Source organism: Parasteatoda tepidariorum, chromosome 10 (assembly GCF_043381705.1).
Source record: "Parasteatoda tepidariorum isolate YZ-2023 chromosome 10, CAS_Ptep_4.0, whole genome shotgun sequence".
NCBI lineage: Eukaryota > Metazoa > Arthropoda > Arachnida > Araneae > Theridiidae > Parasteatoda > Parasteatoda tepidariorum.
In genome coordinates this window covers 49,583,326-49,605,660 of record NC_092213.1, presented here as the reverse complement: position 1 = coordinate 49,605,660, position 22,335 = coordinate 49,583,326, and the positions used below count along the sequence as shown (strand labels likewise).

General features: G+C 30.9%; 1 protein-coding gene across 2 annotated transcripts in view; it reads left to right on the top strand.

Annotated features, from left to right (window-relative positions):
- LOC107449864 (cuticle collagen 2) overlaps positions 1–22,335 on the top strand; it is a gene marked incomplete at its 5' end in the record, with an annotated part of 37,973 nt that continues 15,638 nt past the window's right edge. The window contains 3 exon segments of one of the 2 annotated variants that reach the window (XM_043039521.2): positions 1–381; positions 2,237–2,292; positions 8,681–8,894. In XM_043039521.2, the coding sequence (XP_042895455.1) occupies positions 1–381; positions 2,237–2,292; positions 8,681–8,797 (554 nt within the window). 2 annotated transcript variants of the gene reach the window in all.

The window sequence follows — 22,335 nt, the reverse complement described above, 5'->3', positions numbered from 1 at the left end:
GCGACGGTAGTCCAGGAGGCGCTGCTGGTCCAGGAGGCACTGGTGGTTCTGGAGGCACTGGTGGCCAGGGAGGCACAGGTTCTCGTTGCGGTAGTTCAGATTGCCCTGGTGGTCCAGGAGGGGCTGGTGGTCCAGGGGGCCCTGGTGGTCGAGGAGGCACTGGTGGTCCAGGAGGCCGTGGTGGCCAGGGAGGCTATGGTAATCCTAATGGTTCTCCTGGTTCTCCTGGACCACAAGGTAGTCCAGGTAGCCCTGTTGGTCCAGGAGGCGCCGAAGTTCCAGTGAGAGCTGTTGCTCCAGGAAGCGCTGGTGGATTGATCATGCTACCCTTGTATCCAGAGTGTGCCACTTATGGTAAATTAATGCACGATATGTTTGAAGGTAAGGTACTTTAAATGTGTGTTAAAATGATTTTTATACTGTTTAAGATTGGAACACTTTTAAAGTTTCAGTAAATGAAATAAGAAATAGCTTATTACGTAGCAGCAACTGTTTTTTTATGTAATTTGATTGGTAGAATACAAAATATAGATATCATCATTGTGTAGAAGCCACTCTTAATCATGTAATGTGAAACTGGTTAAGTGTTTTTAGAATGTAAAATATAGAATTATAATTATGTAACGGTTGCATTTAATGTAAGGGTTTATGTAATGTAAAATTAGTTAATTGTTGGCGGAAAACAAAACGTAAAATACATCACAATGCAAAATGGTTTATTTGTTTGATTTATCTTAATTTCTATTTTAGCTATTTGGTTTTGACTCATTCAAGTTTAATGTTATGCACAATGCGCAAAATAAAAACTGGACCACCCTGAATAGCTTTGATCTTATGAAAGTATTTTCACGTTCTGGGACTCAATGGTTAGAGGGGTGACGTAATTAGTGCATTTGAGTTATGAAATCAGGCGCAAAGCCGCACTTTCTCTAAATAAACATAGTTTTTTTTTCTCTCGATGAATGTGGATTTCCGACCCCCAAAATATAGGGACTAGGCAGGGATATATGGTCAGTTTTGTCTGGAGAGAGGTTTAAAGTTTGGACCCCTTACTGTTAATTTTGCTTTTTTGATTTCGCCATATCTCGAGAACGTTTCAAGAAAATTGAAAAAATTTCGCGCACAAATATAAAATTATTTTAACCACTGATAAATCCACGCAAAAAATGAATTTTAGTAAGCCTTTATCATTTTTTATTGTTTTATTAAATAGCAGTGGAAAAAAAATTGGATTGTAAATTATGCAACGTTTGACATTATTTCAAAGAATGAATTTTTTTACATGACAAATTAGAAATTTTGAGCACAATTAGTCAAATAGTCTCTGAGAAATCAAATTCTAAAAATACGACTTTTTCAAAATAAGATTTCTGATAGACTATTTAACCGATTTCGCTAAAATTTTGTTTCGTCCTTTAAAGTTACATTTTTTATAAGGATGTAATAAACTACATATCTTACAATTTATTATAATATATTTAAATAACCGAATTTTATAAATTTGTGCAAAACTTTTTCAATTCTCTTAAGTTTTTGAGATATTGTGAAATATGCGAAAAGCAGAATTAGCATCAAGGGGTCCAAACTTTGAACCGCTATTTTGATCAAACTGTTGGAAACCTATTTCTGGGATTACGGTTAGCCCTTATATTTTATGAGTTTGAAATCGTCGAAAAAAAGTTATACTTACTCATAAGAAATACGTTTTAGTGTCTAATTTCGTAACTTTAAATATCGTTAATTATTCAGTATATTTGAGGCTACCCCTTTGAACCATTGAGATTAAATTCTAGAACGTGAAGATTCGATCATTAGATCAAAAGTTAATCAGGGTGGCTCGTTTATTGTTTTGCGCGCTGTTGGGGGATAAAGCAAAACATGTGTTCAAACATTTCATGACCTGTTACATTAGGCTTTCTAATTCTCCCTGGACTGGGTAAACAACTATGGTGGATGGAGCATCTTGCTACGATTTTACCTTCCACAATGGTGATTCACCAGGCATTAATAATGCTTTTTTTCCGCCTAAATTTTAGATAGAGAGAATGTGCATGTTTGTTTGACCATTTTGACGAAAAGTTTTTTATTATTAAGATAAATAAATAAACTATCTTATATTTATTTTGATATATTTATTTCATTTTTAGTAAGTCTTAAATGATATATTACATTTAAAATACAGTAGCATAAATGCATGCTATAATCGTGTGCTATTAAAGTTTATTTTATTTTTCAGAAATGCGGAATGATAATCAAGTTGGACCAGAACAATGTGAATCAGGAAATCATACAGTGAGTTATAGTTGTTCCATAAACATAATTACATTAATGAACGTAATAAATAAATCTAAACACTGAATTCGTTATAAAATCTGAAAGACCAACAAACTTTCAAATGATTTAAATTTTCATTTTAACATTTGCTATAAAAACTCAACTTTTAACTATTTTATTTTAAGTGTTATCATTTGGTAGAATTTTTGAAGGCAAAAATATTTGAATAATTGAAACAGCATAAAAATGTTTGGATATTTTTCTTAAATTTATGTCCTACAATTTTAGTTGAGGGAAATAGTACACTGAGAAAGAAAATCGTGGTTGAAACTACCATAACACTGTAAAATTTGCCGTGTTTCTTGCTCTATGGGAATACTAAAAAGCTCGGTAGTTTTTACCGTAGCGTTTCGATAATGATTTTGGTAAAATTAACAATAAAATATTATTTCGTAATATGTGATATATAATTCGGTAAATGTGGTAAAATGTGATATTTTATCATGATACTTCAGAGCAAGGCAAAATAAATCTAAAAATTTTAGTTTAAATTCACCTTTTAGTTTTGTATTTTATACTAACTGAGTAGTAATAGGTAGGGGAGAGTGGGGTCAATTGTAACAGGGGACGATTGTAACAGAGCAAAAATTTCGAGTGTCTGGTTCTAGATTTGGTTCCTAGGTGGCGCACAATGTGTATTCAGTAAATCTACATGTACACCCCTGCTGGCAACCATTTTTATGTACTTTTGAAAGAGTTACATCACAAAAGATATTTTCACGCCACGCAAGTACTTTTTTTGGTATTAGAATATTATATTGTAACAAAGTAATTTTGTTTAAACAAATAAAAATTATTAACCGAATATGTAAGTGGACACCTTAATTAACATTTCAAAAAAAAAAAGATTAGTTTTGCTAATTAACTAGCATTGTTTTTAACAAATGAAGCTGAAATGGCGTCTTGGGGACAATTGTAACAATAAGTAAAGGGACGATTGTAACAGCTGAAAATAAATAATCTTATGTTTACAAACCATTACTTAACTCTTTAAGAACCACCAATAGTTTCCTATATCATTTATATTATGTTGCATGTGCATTATTTTATTTGTCACCTTTCACAGCATAAATTAAAATTTTTAACCCCTTAAAGTTAAAAGTTTAACCCTTTAGGTCTCTGCTCATTATTATTTTTACTCCTAAAATATCACTACTATTTTGATCAATAAAAAAATATATCACAACTATGATAATATGTATAATTAACTATGTTTTAGTTGAATTTATGAACTGTTACAATTGACCCCGTAAGTGGGGACAATTGTAACAAGTGCACGACTGTCAAAAATTGTTAATAACTAATATAATAACATTTAAAATAAAGTATTTATTATTTTTTTTCTAGTAGAGGTTAGTCTACTTTACTCGTCTGTCAATTAATACCAAAAATATATTGGTTTTTTTGCTAGTTAAAAATAATTAAGTAAAAAATGTTACAATTGACCCCACTCTCCCCTACTATAATTTTAAAAACCAGAATTTCCGGTAAACCGTGACCAAAAGAGCGGAAAAATTACCAAATGAATGGTTTAAATACAGTATATTTTGGTTTTATTAACTAGAATTAAGGTTTTTATTCACAAGAAATGTCCTTACCAAACAGTAAGGTAATTTTATTAGACATTTCCCCCCCCCCTTTTTTTGTAGTATTAATAAGGTAACCAAATTGCTAGTGTTACTGCTACACTGTAGAAATCAGTTGTTCTAAAGATAATCTTGCTAATGTGCAGATTAACTAGAGTGATTTCCCCCCAAAAAGTCCCAAAAAATAGTTTCCTTTCCTGAAATTACCTAATTTGATTTTTTCATTGTAAAAGAGTGAATCAAGTCTTTGTATGAATTACTTTAAAAATAGCAAGAAAATAAAGGAATAAAAATATAAATAAAACGTTCTTTAAAAAATGATAATATATCAATGGATCAGCATAAAAAAAGTTATAAATAAAATATTACGTATGACTTATAAAAATTGAGTTTATATAGTTTCGGCTAATTTTCCTGGCAATAAGTTCATTTTGTATAAAGTTTATTTTCTTATAAATTTACTATGTTTTTAATTACTTTTATAGTTATATAAGAATTTCTAATAAATTTACCATTGAATTCTGATAAACTATAAAGGCAAATGAAAAGTCGGTTGTTTTCGAATAACAATACTAGCACAAAATAAACCTCCGACTTTTCATCTGTTTCCTTTAAAAATTTTATAAGAAATTCCTGCAGCACATTTAAACTCAACTTTTATAAGTTATACGCAATCTTTTCTTTATTACTTCTTCGTCCAGACCCATAAAAAAGTTAGTGACAAATACCCATAAAATATAAATGTAACGTTATAATATGAATATTTAATAACAAATACAAAATAAACACGTGGTATCAAAGCCACGTGTTTACTTTATTTATGCAGTTTAGCATTAGAAACGTTCACGTTTTCTCTATACTATGTGTTGAAGCCAAAATTACAAATGGCGCCACCTAAATTTTTTTGAAAAAAAGAAATTTGTTTCACTGTGTCTACATAGATAGGCCGATGTAATAAATGTAATAAAAGTATGTAATAAAGGCATTGGTTATGAATCCTCTATTCATTTTTTTAATTGTCATTTTTCTAAAAGAAATTAATCCTTCAGCATCAACATACGTGAGCTCTTTCTTAAACAAACCACGCAAAACTGCTAATCAAAATAAAATAAAAAATATTAATACTACATTAGTAACATATTTTACTTTCAAAGTTTCAACAAGAGGTCATAATATGATACAAATTATACAGGTTTGTTTTTTAAATTTAGATATTAACTTTTACTTCGACTTGATTTCAATTAATCAACATTAAGCATAAACAAATTGATGCCTCTGTGGGGCAAGTGTGAACACTTGGCGGTTGGGCTAGTGTGGACGTGCCATTGGAGGAATTTCAATTTGTTAAAAATGTAACACATTTGACATTATTTATTTTCTAAATTAGAATGATTTTGTAGAATGATAGACAATATGCAAAAAGAGGTTTCAATCTCAAGTGAAAAATTTAGCACGAAATCTTTGTATTAATCCGCGTTTTAAAGGTTTTGAGAACATTTAACAGAGTTGTTTCTTGAAATTAGTGAAAAATATATGATTTAATAAAGTTAGATTAATAAAGAAAACAAAGTATTTTCTAAATATTTTTTTTTGTAATGCATTACTCTAAATCAGAATAACCACGAATGGTCCTGCCAACGCTTTTGCGATTTGTTGGCAGACTCCGTGTAATGTCCATTCAACATCAATTTAAAACTAAGGTTATTAAAAATTTTACTTAAAATTGGTTTTCTGCTTTCAGATAAATCAAGTTGAATAATAGTTTTAAAATGTATTGGCTTGCTTTAAAACTGTATTTCTCAGTATAATGAATAGGGCAAATTAGTACTTTAATTATAATATGTCGGTGTTTATTCTTCACTAAGACTTAGATTGTAATTGATTGCATTAATTGAGTTATATTAAACGAGAAAATAATAAGTTATCAAGTTCGTCCGAACTAGCATCATAGCTTGTCTTATATAGTGGGCAAGTGTCTACAAAAACAACCTTTTTTTAAAAATAAAAATATTATTAAATAAACAGTTTTGCAATTCCAAATATGAACAAGAATGCAGGTAAGCGTCCAAATTATTCTTATAAAAAACACTTCATGAGTTAAAAAAATATATTAAATATGGTATTTTCGTAAATTAGTGAAAAATGGCCGAATAGTCAGTCCCCTTTCCCCTATCTGGCTAATTTTAATGCGCAGAAACACTTATTATTCGAAAAGCAGCTTTGCAAAAATGTCACTAATAACAGATTTTACATTTTTAAAAAGAAACGATAATAAGTAAAATCATGAAATCAAATATAATTGATTAAAACAATTTTATTAACTGACAGCGCTTTCTAGATGTACTACATAAATGGATTAAAAATTCGATTTATTTTAAAATTTTTAAAATAAATTTTTAAAATAATTTTAATGACTAATTTCGTATCGTCTTGTCCGAAGCACTTGAACAATTAAGATCGATTCCTAAGCACGTTTAAATCCATACTGATAAAAAAAAAGTATTGTCAAAACTACCAAAATATGGTAAAATTTACCACGTTCTGCCTGTATCTATGGGAACACGTAAAAGCATGTTATTTTTTCGGAAACTCTTTGGTAATGACTTTAGGTAAGATTAACAATAAAAAGTATTTTTATTTGTTTTTCCAGTCATGTTCCTCTGGACTTAAATTGCAGAAAACACTTTTAGTTGCCAATGAAAAAATTGAAAATAAAATATAAGTTAAAAATTAAGCAAGAAAACCTGCTGTAGCCTTGAGAAATAATAGAGGCCAAAAGAGGTAAATCAGAGCAAGTGAGAAACTCACGCCGTTAACTAAGGGATCGACATCCACATTAATGAACCAAGATTCCAGAGCAGATTTGAGATATGTATTAATTCAACGTGGGGATAAAAAAATTTTGTTTTTGTTTTACACCTTTATTTTTATTTTATTTTTTCCATATTATAGTTGAAAACGTGACGTTTTTTTTAAAAATTTCTTTCAAACCAACTCTGTTTTGTATTCTTAATTAATGACTGGTGGGTATTGAATATGGGTTCTTTGCGAGCATTGCAATAAATTACAGATCGAATTACGGTAAATTACCAACACCCTGTGTGAAGGGACCGATCACGACAAATTCAGGTCCAAGGCCCACCAAACTTTCCGGGCCCCTTATAAAATATTTTGAAATTAAATTTCTGAAAAGTAGTCTAACGATAAAAAAGAATCTACTGAACTGCATAATTCAAGAGAAAGATTCAAAAAAATTTTGAAAGCGGACAATTGAAGATTATTTATTTAAGATAGAGTTTATGCATCTATATATTAAAGCAAAATATAAAACAATGTTATATCAAAACAAAAATAGTTTGATGACCACAAACAATTGAAATCAGTGATTTTTGCTAAAAGTCACTGATTAGCTGATTTATTTTTTATCGTAAGCTGTAATTAATTCTTTTACTGAGTATTTTATTCAACACAAAACTAGCCAACTTTTCATCAGATTTCACAATAAGTTTAGCATGTATGCTAAGATATTAGGGTTATTAATTATAATTTTTATTAAAAAATACATTTCAACATACAAAAAATATCCAAAAGAGCCAAAATTATAGCAACTCTTAGAAAATTTAAAACGCATTTAAGTAATAATTTATTTAGACACATCACTTTAAAAAAAAATCATTTTAAATGAAAGAGTTATGATACATTGATGATACATTTTTCAAGTACTCAATTCAATAGACTTTTTAAAAAAGTTTTTTTTGTACTCTTTTTTCAACAAATAATTTTATGAGAATTTCAAAATCCTGTTCTGCAATAATATCTGGTTCAACTTATAGCAAAATAAGATATTTCTGCTTCAAAATTTGATCTTAAGTACTACTAAAAAAATATAGAAGCAGAATGTAAATTAAGCAAAACAAAGTAATGTTCAAATAAAAATAGTCAAAGACATCTATTAACCACAAGCAAAAACTACTGTACTTTTACTTTAAACACAAGCAAAAACAGAAACTGTACTTTTGCTTTATTATTAAGCTGTAACTATTCACCTGTCTTTAGATTTAAAGATAGGTTTCAAAAATGATAAGTTTTTTATTTTTATGTACACTTTTTTCAGCAAATAATTTTATGAGAATTTCAAAGCTTTTTGCATTTCATTCATTTAATGTTATCATGTTAATGCAAATGATGCTAAATCATTTAAAGCTATTTTCTTTTTTTTTTTTTGCACAACCAGATTGATAATTTGGTTTCATCATTTCGAAACTGTCAAGAAAATCGAAATTTTAATATTGTAGAAGAAACGTGTAAATAGAACAATTTAAAACATCAACATGAAAGATTGTTGCTCTTCATCTGCAGCTTTACACATTTGTTGTGGGCCTAGGCGATAATCAGGCCCTGCCTGTGTGCATCAATCGTAAAATTAGTTTTACCGTAAAATTCATTTTTACTGCAAAATTCTGTACCATATATTTTACATTAATAATTATTCAACTGTAGTGACTCGGTGATTTTGAAATAAATATCACGGTAAAACTTACGATATAACATGTTTTTTGTTCCGTAAAAGTTTGCGGTAAAAAGTACCGGCAGTCTGGATGACGTACCTCGTACTGTAATTTAAACCCGAATTTTTCATCGTGTAGACTTTTTCCACCTTAAAATGATTGAAGTTATTTTTTTTTCTAATAGTAGAATAAAGGTACTTTTTTGTCGTGTTCCTTAATTTTTTTTAATGTATTTATTTATTTATTTATTAGATATGCATGTCTGAAGATGTGGAAAAGGTTCGCTGTGCAATAACTGAGCCAACGCCACAAGACTGTGTGGATAAGATTATGGAGTTTGTACAAGGAAATTTATGCTCCGGAGCCTAAGTTTGATGAAATCGAAATTTAAATTGTAAATATAACTGTTGCCATTTTTTATGATGAAACATGAAATGTGGGTGAAATAAATATATTCAATTTTAAAGTTTTGCATTTTTTATACAAAAGTTGTTCCAATAACACACTTTTAAAGTTTAAAACTTCAAAAAAAATTCAGCTATTTAATGCTTATGATAAGTAGTTGAATTTCATTACTGAAAAATTAGAATTCCGATTTAAAAATTTTTTTTTTAATTATATCGCTTCTTTCTAAAGAAATTTCTTTCTAATTGAATTGATTAAAATAACAGATGAATCAGATTATAAACAGCCATTCATGCAACTGAGTAGTAGATTACATTTTTATTCGCTTATAATGCTGATTTAAGTATAATTTTGCCTTGAAATAAAACGCCTATTTGATTTAATTAGGATACAAAACTACGAATATTTTGTTTAAAAAAATATATTTAACTTTATCGTGACTTTTAATGGTGAAATAAAAATTTTATATATCTAAGGATTCAAACAGGCTACAACTATCACAAGTTAATATATTAATTATGACGAAGGAATAAATTAAACATAATGCTAAACAAAACATATTTCACTTAATTGTGTTCCAACAATTTTATCAGCTGTCAAAATAATACAAAATGATTATTGCAAAAATATCAGAAAATTGAGCATCTATGTTTAAACCGATCACAGTGCTGACTTAAAATGATAAATGGAGTCCACTAGCTGTCGAGCTAACCGTGTGAGGTTTTTGTGATTTTCCTCTCTATGTAACGCAAATACAAGTTAGTTCCATTACAAAGTCCTCCACGAAGACTAGTTTCTCACAATGCTTGATCTGGGAGTCACCTTGACGTCGCACGCGGTAAGGGGCACTTCTCTATTATGACCAGTCCAGGAGCACACGAAGGCACAGTTCATAACAGTGTAGCGCTCTTAGCAAAGTATGACGACACCTCTGGGCATGGATTCTAATGAAATTTTAATTTTAACGATGTGTCCTAACTCTCTTGGAAGTTTGTCGCAATTTTAATGCAACTTCTTGTCGTGTGTTACGTTTTCAAACTTGTACATTTCGACAAAAAATAGATTAAAAATATTTTTTTAAATAAAGAACTGTACCTTGGAAAAAGAAACCGATTGCAATTTAAATCAACGATACGAAAGATCTAAGATTTGTTGAAATAAATCTTATGCAACAGGAGAAAAAAGAAGAAATTTTTTCCCCCTCCAGTATTATCAGTTATTATGGGTAACTTGCCTTAATCCAGAAGAAGAATTTTTAAGTGGTGCTGCCATCTAGTGAATATATAAAATTAAACTATTTTCATTTATTTCTTAACAATTTTTAAAGGCTTTACAACTAAACTTTTTATTTTGGAAAGTAATTGATACTGTAGAGTTAAAAAGATCAGACCTGCGGATCGGAATACCGGACCTGCGACCTCTCATCCTGATATTCTTTCTGCTGTCAGAAAATTAACTGCAACTGACTACAGGATACTGATGTCATAATTATTCATCGCACATTTTATCCAGTATATATGTTACCGTTGAAGTACATAATGCAGTTATTTCATAGAACGCCTAGTTATTCCATGAAATAACTGATCATGTCCGTTAAAGTGTGTAATATGTTATTAATTTGACACTTTAACTAGTTATTCTATGAAATAACTAGGTATTCTACAAATTAACTAATGAGAGACAGTTAAAGTGTAAAATAAACAATTTATCTAAAGTGAAATAACTAGGCATTCTATAAATAAACTAATGATAGACAATTAAAATGAAAAATAAGCAAATTATTTATTTTAAGCAGCGCATAAATGGTATTTATGGAAACGTACCATAAAATCATGTGTTGCAACAAGGATTACTAAAAAAAATGACACTTGGAATTACAAAGAACATTATTTCTATAACAAAAAAAATTTTGGTGACACACTGGGTTTTACACGAACATTTTTTAAATCCCTGACCAGTACCTAAACTTTGAGCTGTAGCATATAGATTATTTTACACTTTAACGGGCTGCAGATCATTATTCTATGAAATAACTAGTTAAACCGTGAAATACAAGAGAGTTTTACACTTTAACGGTCAAGATCAGTTATTTCATGGAATAACTAGGTATTCTATGAAATAACGGATTTCATACTTTAACGGTAACATATATCTGAAAAACCACAAAACCACTACTACTCTGTGTTATACACTATCTTGAATTTTAATTTATTTTTAAGTTAGTCACGCAGTTTTTGTGACTGTATCAATTTTTCGAAAAATAAAATATTTATTTTTATCTTCTGATTGTTTTGATGTTGTCTTTGGTTCCGTAAAAATGTAAGAACGCTATGCCTCGCTTGTACATAATGATGACCCGGAGAATTACAACGGTTGACTGAAGAATGATAGTAGTAACGTATAGAAAACAGTGGTTTCCAGTCATTGGTTTCAAATTTTAAAGTAAGTGAGATTTTGGTTTTCTTTCTTGACCGATTATGATGACTTATGTGAAGATTGAAGTTTGTCATTCTCCTGTTAGCCTCTTTTGATTAAGTAAACTATTATAACTTAAGGAAATGTAGGGTTAATCTGGTAATTTAATAGTTGATAAATTCTTAAGTGTGTCTTGCATAATTGACAGTGAGACTATTTTTCTCTTTTCAATAATTTTATGCATAGTAATTGTAGACATTTATAATGTCAGTTGAGGAAAAGGACACTAAAAATTTAGAACTTTATTCTAAACTTAGAACTTTAAAAAATTTAGAACTTTAAAAAATTTAGAAAAATTTAGAACTTTATTCTAAAAATTTAGATCTCAATTCTTAAGTGTGTCTTGCATAATTGACAATGAGACTATTTTTCTCTTTTCAATAATTTTATGCATAGTAATTGTAGACATTTATAATGTCTGTTGAGGAAAAGGACACTAAAAATTTAGAACTTTCTCGTGTTGCTTTTAAAGCACCTATTTTTTGGGAAACAGAGCCTGAGCTTTGGTTCCACCAGTTGGAATCACAATTTGTGATAGCGGGAATAACAACTGATGAAACTAAATACCATTATGTAGTTTCCGCTTTGGACAGTAAGGCTCTATCTTCTATAAGGGATATAATTCGTAACCCTCCCAAATCTAATGCATATGAGAGGTTAAAAGCCAAAATAATCGAAACCTTTTCTCAATCAGAGTCTGTTCAGTTAAAATTGCTGCTGCAAGATTTGCTGTTGGGTGATAAACGTCCGTCACAGCTTCTGTTAGAGATGCAAAATCTCTCTTGCCAAAAGCTTAACAACGATATATTGCGTACTTTGTGGCAACAACGTTTGCCAGTTCATGTGCAGCAAATTTTATCTGTTTGCAAAGACCCAATTAATGAACTAGCTTTAATTGCCGATAAGATATGCGAAATATCTTGTTTCCAATCGGTATCTGAAGTAGGAAATTTTTAGGATAATTTAACTCTTCAAACATTGCGTGAAGAAATTTCGATTCTTAGCGCTAACGTTGAGAGATTATCTAGCTCTTTAGACAACGTAATCGTGATAGAAGTCGCAATCGTCAATACAGACATTTAAATTCACGTTGTCGTACTCCTGATAATCTACGCACGGGTAAATTATGTTGGTATCATAATCGTTTTGGTAATAAAGCACATAAATGCATACAACCATGTCAATTTTCGGAAAACTAAACGACTCGTCTGATGTAGCGACGGCAGATGTTAACCAGTCTCACAGTCACCTTTTTGTTTATGATAAAATATCTGGTTTCAGAATTCTCGTAGACAGCGGAGCAGCAGTTAGCTGTTTTCCTAAAAATTTAACAAGAAATATTCATTGCACATTTTCTTCAATATATATATGTATCTGTAAAACCGCAAGACTACTACTCAGTGTTATACACCATTTTGAATTTTAATTTATTTTTAAGATAGTCACGCAATTTTTGTGACTATATCATTTTTCCGGAAAATAAAATGTTTACTTTTATCTTCAGATTGTTTTGATGTTGTCTTTGGTTCCGTAAAAATGTAAGAACGCTATGCCTCGTTTCTACATAACCATTAAGATTAAATTCTAGAAAGTGAAGACTCAATCATTAGATCAAAAGTTAATCAGGGTGGCACGTTGTTGGCGCATGCGCGCCATTCCCTAGCGGAACGAGATTAAATCATCTCTTCTCCTATGAGACTCGAAAACATTAGATGTGGATAAATATCTCTTAAACCCTTTCGAAATCCACAATATCTCCAGCTGTTGTTGTTGTTTATACTTAATGTTGTTGTTATTAATAAAAAACAAAAAGTGCAGCTAGTGGTCCGTCGTTATTTACTAAATTATCAAGCGTGTTGGTTTTAGGCCGACACACGTTTTTTTGTTTTGCGCAATGTAGTGGTATAATGTAAAACATGTTTAAACATTTCATGACCAGTCACATTAGGCTTCCTAATTCTCTCTGGACAGGGTAAACAATTAAGGTGTATGGAGCATCTTGCTACGAATTTACCTTCCACAATAGTGATTCACCAGGCATCAAAAATGTTTTTTTCGTTTAAATATTAGTTAGAGAGGATGTGCATGTTTGTTTGACCATTTTAACAAAAAGTTTTAAGTTATATAGTATTAAGAGAAAATAATAAACCATCTTATATTTAGTTTGATATATTTATATTATTTTTAGTAAGTCTTAAATGATATATTACATTTAAAATGAATGAATGCATGCTATAATCGTATGCTATTAAAGTTTATTTTATTTTTCAGATATGTGGAATGATAATCAAATTGGACTAGAACTATATCAATCAGGAAATCATACAGTGAGTTATAGTTATTAAATAAACATAATTACATTAATGAGCGTAATAAATATATTTAAACATTCAACTCGTTATAAAATCTGAAACATTGACAAACTTTCAAATGATTTAAATTTTCACTTTAACGTTTGCTATAAAAACTTAACTTTTAACCATTTTAGTTCAAGTGTTATGATTTGGTAGAATTTTTGAAACGCAAAAATATTTGAATGATTGAAAAAGCATAAAAATGTTTGGATATTTTTCTTAAATTTATGTCCTACAATTTTAGTTGAGGGAAAAAGTACACTGAGAAAGAAAAGCGTGGTTGAAACTACCAGAACACGGTAAAATTGCCGTGTTTTTTGCTCTATGGGAATACTGAAAAGCTCGGTAGTTTTTACCGTAGCGTTTCAATAATGATATTGGTAAAATTAACAATAAAATATGATTTCGTAATATGTGATATATAATTCGGTAAATGTGGTAAAATGTGATATTTTATCATGATACTTCAGAGCAAGGCAAAATAAATCTAAAAACAATAGTTTAAATTCACTTTTTAGTTTTGTATTTTATACTAACTGAGTAGTAGTAAGTGCTATAATTTTAAAAACCAGAATTTCCGGTAAAGCGAGCGTGAAAAAATTACCAAATGAATGGTTTAAATACAGTATATTTTGGTTTTATTGAGTATAATTATGGTTTTTTTTTACTAGAAATGTCCTTACCAAACAGTAAGGTAATTTTATCAGACATTTTTCTCCTTTTTTGTAGTACTAATAAGGCAGCCAAATTGCTTGTGTTACTGCTACACTGAAGAAATCAGTTGCTGTACAGATAATCTTGCTAATGTGCAGATTAACTAGAGTGATTTCCCCCCAAAAAAGTCCCAAAAAATCGTTTCCTTTTCTGAAATTACCTAATTTAATTTTTTCATTGTAAAAGAGTGAAGCAAGTCCTTGTATGTATTACTTTAAATATAGCAAGAAAATGAAAGAATAAAAAAATAAATAAAACATTTTTAAAAAAGTAATATTTCTATGGATCAGCACAAAAGTTATAAATAAAATATTACGTTTAACTTAAAAAAATTGAGTTTATATAGTTTCAGATAATTTTCCAGGCATTAAGTTCATTTTGTATAAAGTTTATTTCCTTACAAATTTACCATGTCTTTTATTATTTTTATAGTCATATAAGAATTTCTTATAAATTTACCATGGATTTCTGATAAATTATAAAGGCAAATGAAAAGTCGGTGGTTTTCGAATAACAATACTAACACAAAATAAATCACCGAATTTTCATATGTATTCGTTAAAAATTTTAAAAGAAATTTCTGCAGCACATTTAAACTCAACTTTTATAAGTTATACGCAATATTTACTTTACAACTTCGTCGTCCAGACCCATAAATAAGTCGTTGCTCTTTAAAACTTTTAAAATTATTTTATTTAGTGACAAATACCCATAAAATATATATGTAACGTTATAATATGAATATTTAATAAAAAATACAAAATAAACGCGTGGTCTCAAAGCCACGTGTTTACTTTATTTATGCAGTTTAGCATTAGAAATGCTAATTTGGTTACGTAGATCATCGTAACCATTCTAGTTGAATGGAAGTAATAGAGAGGGGAGGGGGTAGTGTAGACATTTAGAATACCTTTTTTTTTTTTTTTTTCAAATTTCTTATATGAGATATCGTAGATTAGCATCATTTGTTTACATTTTCATGCGAATTTGCATAGTCATACTGTGACTAGTTTAGTAGTAATTTGATTATATTTGTAAAATACGGTTTTTAAGTTGTAACGTTCACGTTTTCTCTACACTATGTGTTGAAGCAAAAATTATAAATGGCGCCACATAAATTTATTCGAAGAAAAGAAATTTGTTTCATTGTGGCTACATAGATAGGCCGATGTAACAAATGTAATAAAAGCATGTAATGAAGGCATTAGTTATGAATCCTCTATTTATTCTTTTAATTGTCATTTTTCTGAAAGAAATTAACCATTCAAAATCAACACATCAGTTCTTTCTTAAACGAACCACGCAAAACCGCCAATCAAAAAAGAAATTTTAATTAGTAACATATTTTGCTTTCAGAATTTCAACAAGAGGTCATAATATGTCAGAAATTATAGTTTCTTTCTTTTTTACCAATTTTGATATTAACTTTTACTTTGACTTATTAATCAACATTAGGCACAAACAAATAAATGTCTTTGTGGGACAAGTGTAAACACATGGTGGTTGGTCTAGTGTGGACGTGCCATTGAAGAAAATATGAATTTGTTAAAAATGTGACACATTTGACGTCATTTATCTTCTAGAATAGAATGATTTTGTAGAATAATAAACAATATACAAAAAGTGGTTTCGATCTCAAGTAAAAAATTTGGCATGGAACCTTTGTATTAATCAACTTTTCAAAGGATTTGAGAACATTTAACAGAGTTTATTAATATTTAACAGAGTTGTTTTATTAAATTAGTGAAGAGAATATGATTCAATAAAGTTCAATTAATAAATAAAATAAAGTATTTTTTAAATATTTATTTTTTGTTATACATTATATTAAAACAGTATAACCACGAACAGTCCTGTCAACGCGTTTGCGATTTGTTTGCAGGCTCCGTGTGATGTCCATACAGAATATTTCATCATCAGTTTAAAACTAAGGTCATTAAAAATTTAAAATTGGCTTTCTGCTTTCAGATAAACCAAATTGAATAATAGTTTTCAAATGTATTTGTTTGCTTTAAAACGGTCTTACTCGGGGTAATGAGTATAACAAATTAGTACCTAAAGTTTAATATGTCAGTATTTATTCTCCACTAAGACTTGGATTGTAATTGATTGCATTACTTGAGTTGTATTAAACGAGAAAATAATAAGTTATCAAGTTCGTCTACACTAGCCTCATAGGTCTCAATCTCGTCTCAAGTTAGTGTCTGCAAAAACAACCTTTTTTAAAAAAAAAAAATTATTATGGAAAAATAAACAGTTTTGTAATTCCAAGTATAAACAAGAATGCAGGTAAACGTCCTAATTATTCTTAAAAAAACACTTTATGAGTTAAAAAAGTATATTAAATTTGGTATTTAGACAAATTAGTTAAAGATGTCCACATAGTTTCCTCTCCCCTGTCTGACAAATTTTGATGCGCAGAAAATCTTATGATTCTAAAAACGGCTTCGCAAAAATGTCTGTCATTATAAAAGCTTTTACATTTTGTAATTTTTTAAAAGAAACGATAGTAATGTCATGAAATGAAAAATAATTAATTAAAACAATTTATTTGTCACATCTCTGGCAGCTCATCCAAGATCTACTACATAAATTAATTAAAAATTCGATTTCTTTTAAAATGATGTAGATATGAAATGCATTTTTTTTTTAATTACCATACTTAATTTTTTTACGTGTTCTTGGTCTTTTGTTAAAATTCATTATTTAAGATTTTTTTGTTGTATTAACCTTCAAAGCCCCATAAACAGATTTTAAAATAAAGAACAATAGTTTTATTTTGTTTATACATAATTTTTATAGCTATGTACCATTTACAAAGAAAAAAAAACTTCTAATTTTTTTTTAATTTAATGATCTGGTCAAGAATCCAAGTCTGCTTAAGAAAGTAATTTTTATGACTAATTTCGTATCGTCTTGACCAAAGCACTTGAACAATTAAGATCGATTCCTAAGCACGTGTAAATCCATACTTAGAAAAAAAGTATAGTCAAAAACTACCAGAATATGATACAATTTATCATGTTTCTAGCTCGATCTACGGGAACACATAAAAGCATGTTAATTTCTCAGAAACTCTTCGGTAATGACTTCAGGTAAGATTAACAATAAAATGTATTTTCATTTGTTTTTCCAGTCAAGTTCCTCTGGACTTAAATTGCACAAAACACTTTTAATTGCCAATGAAAAAATTGAAAATAAAATATAAGTTAAAAACGAAACCAGAAAACCTGTCTTGTGGTAGCCTTGAGAAATGGAGGCCAAAAGGGGTAAATCAGAGCTAAGTGAGAAACTCATGCCGTTAACTAAGGAATGGACATCCACTGTTCATTCTAAAATGAATTCTTGCCTTCTACAGGAATAGTGAAAAATGCTCCACTTACCTTTAGACCACCAATTTGATTATCCGTAAACCTTTATTGGTTTTAATAACAAAGATGGTGAGTTTACAGTAAATGATATAATGATAATTATAAAGTGATAAAAAATAATAAGTAATTAATTAGCGGAACAAGTCGCTTCTCCATTTGTATTACATCTACTGTTTTTAAGTTTATTAAAAGTTAATATTTCTGAAGCGGTAAGGCGCCATCTAGGGATAGTTTTCTGGGATGAGGGGGGATGACATCTGGCGATGAGGACTCTTTACATCCTCCCACCTTGAGTTTTGGACGACGAATATCATGACGAAACTCAATTAGTCAATTCAAGTCTATAAAGTTTTCGACATGGTCGCAAGTACGATCCATGCCGAGTTTTCACGCGAACCACTCTTGTTTTTCCATCTTTACCGGTGAAAAGAGCTTCTATTTTGCCCAAAAGCCAATTGATGCGTTTATTGTTATCGTCCCGTATGAGAACGATTTCTCTTTCGCTAGCTTGAGAGTCTTTCTTTTTGCGGGCAAAATCTCTAAATTTTCCTAAATACTCAATTCGGAAACGTTTTCTTAAGTCCTCTCGAATTTTTTGATGATAGGCAAATCGTTTTTTGTGCAATCAATTAGATCAATATTCAGTACTCCAGATTCTTTAAATTCGTGCAAAAACATGGCTGGTCTTAATGGTATCAGGTCCTCTAGATCTTCTGAGATGTAAGTTAGAAGTCTGGAATTTATGATGCTTTCAACATCACAAATGACAGTGTATAAATCTTCCTCCATTCTTCATAGAGACGGTTTGCTCTTCTAAGGACTTTCCGTAAAATTGATTTTAGCATTCCAATCATTCTTTCAAAAAATCCACCCCACCAGGGTGAAGAGGGAGGATTGAACTTCCAGTTAATCTTTTTTGAAGTAGCAAAATCTTTTAGTTTTTCGAAGTCTACTGATTTCAGATCTGCAGCCGCTCTAGTCAGATTTGTGCCGTTGTCAGAGAAAACCGTTGCTGGCCTTCCTCGTCGTGCTATGAACCTTCTTAATGCCAACAGAAAGCTATCCGTGGAAAGTGAAGTAACTGATTCAACATGAATGGCACGGAAAACCGCACAGGTGAAATAGCACGATCCAACTCTTCCTTCCATCCTTCAAAAAAAGTTGTCCGCACAAATCCACTCCTATGACCTCGAAAATCAATGCTTCCCGTACACGATCTTCGGGTAGAGGACTACTTAGGACTTCTGTAGGACGAGCGCTGAATCTTTTGCAAATCACACATTTCTTAATCACTCGTTGAACAGTTTTTCTGCATCTGAGAATCCAATATTGTTCTCTTAGAACTGACATTACAATTTGCGTTCCGGCATGATTTAGTTCTTTGTGTTTATCAAGTATAAGACAGTAAGTAACATTATGGTCAGATGGCAGAACAATAGGACACTTATTAAATGTTCTCAAGTCCTTCCTCATGGCTATTCTAGTTCTGACTTGAATAAGGCCTTCATCATCCGTTATAGTTTGTAATGAAGCATAGCAAGGCGTGGTTTCTTCTGCTAGGCATCTGTTCTGCACGTACTTCATAATAACCCTTTCAGCGTCTTTCATTTCTTCAATAGTCAGCTGTTTCTGGAAGTTTCGTTCATCTGTAGCACTCTTGATGTTTCTATAAAATCCGTAAATCAGTTACTCTTATCATTTTTTGATATGATGTAAAAGTATCATATAACGAAATTCGTCCTTTGAATAAATTTTTTGAAGTCACTACTGTTTTTCATTTTTCAGCGTTGATAATGTCCAAATCTGGATCGATAATATCTTTTGGCCAGAGCCACGGCTAAAAGAATGGCATCTTTTCAAAACAATTGGACCCTCCCACCATTTGGATTGCTTAAGATGCTCTGCAGAGCATCCCCGTGAGGGAAGATCAGCTGGATTAAGCGATCCGGGAACATAATTCCATTTTTCCGGCAAACTGAAAGATCTGATTTCTTGGACTCTGTTGTAAACAAAAGGAGCCCAATTTTCATTCCTTTTTATCCAAAAAAGGGCATTTACTAAATCTGACCAGAAAAATTTTGGAATATTTTCAAGTCTTAAGTCTGATTTAACTCCATGTGCTAGTCTAGCTCCAATTGAACAGGATAAAAGTTCAAGTCTGGGTATTGTGATGGGATTTAGAGGAGCTACTCGAGATCAAGCTTGAATGAGCTGACATGATGTCGAGTCTTCGTTTTGGCTTCTCAAGAACATGCATGTAACATAAAGCTACCCTGCTCGAATCACAAAAAAATGTAAACTTAAATTTCTCGAACTTTCAGGATTGCCCAAGAGGCATCTCGGAATTGTTATATCTTCCAATTGACTTAGTTGTTTTTGCCATTTTTCAAACGTTTTTCTAATGAAAGATGGCAATTCTGCATCCCAAGTTCATTTTAGCTTCCAGTACTCCTGAAGCATGATCTTCGGTCTTAAGGTTACTGGACACGTGTAACCAATGGGGTCGAATACTTTGTGAACTTCAGACAGAATTTTTCTTTTGGTTAAAGTCTCAGAGGCCAGCGATGTTTCCTTAAAGTCCAAAGTCAATGAATCAGTACTTAATTTCCAAATCAGTCCCAAAACTGGTGCTTTTCTTTCTTCATTAGGGATGTTACTTCTTGTGAATTTAGGATACCCACCCTCTTAGATCGAATTGAGCTCTCTTCAATATATACTGTGACTCAGTAATAAACTTGTGCAAATGCTCTCTATCTTCAACATTGATGGTTAAGCAATTATCTACAGAAAATGACTCTTCTAATTTAACTGCCGTTTCCAGCATTGATTCTGCTCCTTTCTTCAAAGGGTACTGTGGAGTGGCTCCCAACAAATATGGGCTACAAGTCAAGCCAAACACCACTCTTCTATGTCGGTAAATTTTGATCTCCGAAAGGTCTCCATTTTCACACCATAGAAATCTTAGGAAAGGTCAATCAGCTTCACTCAGTTGAACTTGTAAGAAAGCTTTTCGAATGTATGCAATGACTCCAATCTTATTTAATCTAAATCTGTTGATAACTGAAGGAATGGGCTCCACGTGATTAGGTCCTTTTTCAAGACAATTATTGATAGAGGGGAAATTTTTTTATTTTTGTCGAGCCATCAAATACGGGTCTGATCTTGGTTGTAGATTTTTCTTTTATCACTGCTCTGTGAGGCAAAAAATGTTCATTGGTAGCTGTATCGTCTGGGCCAACCTCTTCGATGATTGCCACTTGCAGCCATTCTTTAAATACCGCTTCATAATCTTCTTTAAGAACTCAACACAGTTCTTCATTCTTCTTTCAGCAACACTTCTATAATTAGGCAAAGTAGGGTGATTTAGGATCCATGGAAGGCTCACTTCATATCTCCCATCTTCGAGTACCTTTATGTTGCGATTAAAATGGTCTTCGGTAGCTTTTGCAAGTTCTTCTCTTGATTCTTTTTCACCTGGGTCTAATATTCCTAACGTATCTAGTTTCCAGAGATTCGAAATTTTAGCCTGGGCCACATGAAGGGACAAAACTGTGTTCGTACTATTACTGTTTTCAGGCTCACGAGTTTTACCCATAAGTGTCCAACCTAATCGCGTTTCGAATGCAACTAAACTTTCTGAAACAGATTTAATAATACCTGTGAAAAGTTTACCGCAAACGTCTGCTCCGATAAGTAAATTAATTTCTTTAATTTTTGAATTCCTATCTTGTTCGCTTCTTTTATCCAAGAATCGTCTCTTATTTTAGGATTTTCTGCACAAATTTTTTCCTGATCATAAACTTCAAAGTTACAAAAATTATCCCGATTTAAATTTATGCTGATTAGTTCTTTGCAATCCACCGAAAAGACTATGATTTAAGTTTTTTTGCCCTATTGGTTTGTAACCTATTTTATTTATTTTTTCTTTTAAAAGATACGACTTTTGGGACCCCGTGTCTATCAATCCGCGTATAACTATTTCTTTTTGTTCGTTAATTTAGCGAATTGTTAACGTTTGCATTAATACTTCCGGATTACAAGTTTCATTCGATAAAACCGTACTTTCCACTTTACTATCTGTTTTCTTTTCCGGACACATAAATGTATAATGACGTCTAAAGCAAATATCGCATTTTACAGCATTTTTTAGCCGTATGGCCAAAGCGAAAACAAATAATGCAACAACCGCTCCTCATTAAAATATTCCATTTCTCATTTATTTATTTCAGTTTAAATTCATTACAATCCCATAAATTATGTCTATCGTTACCGCATGAAATAGATTTATTTTTATTATTACTCGATTCATTCAACAAACCTGACGCCCTTGACACGCGATTCTTATTTTGTTTATTCGAATTTTCGCCTCCACTTCTACGCTTTGAGGCGAGGAAAGGGGAACATTCTGAAACTCGTGTTAGACGAACTCAAGGCCGTGGCTTTTTCTCGGCTGATCACATCCGTTTTTAAAATATCGAGGATCTCTGATACTTTCCACTCGTCATTGCTATATTTTTTAGTTATTTCTAACACTATATCTGAGCGAAGTAATTTAATAAGTATAGGACAGAGTAAAGCCCCGTAATTT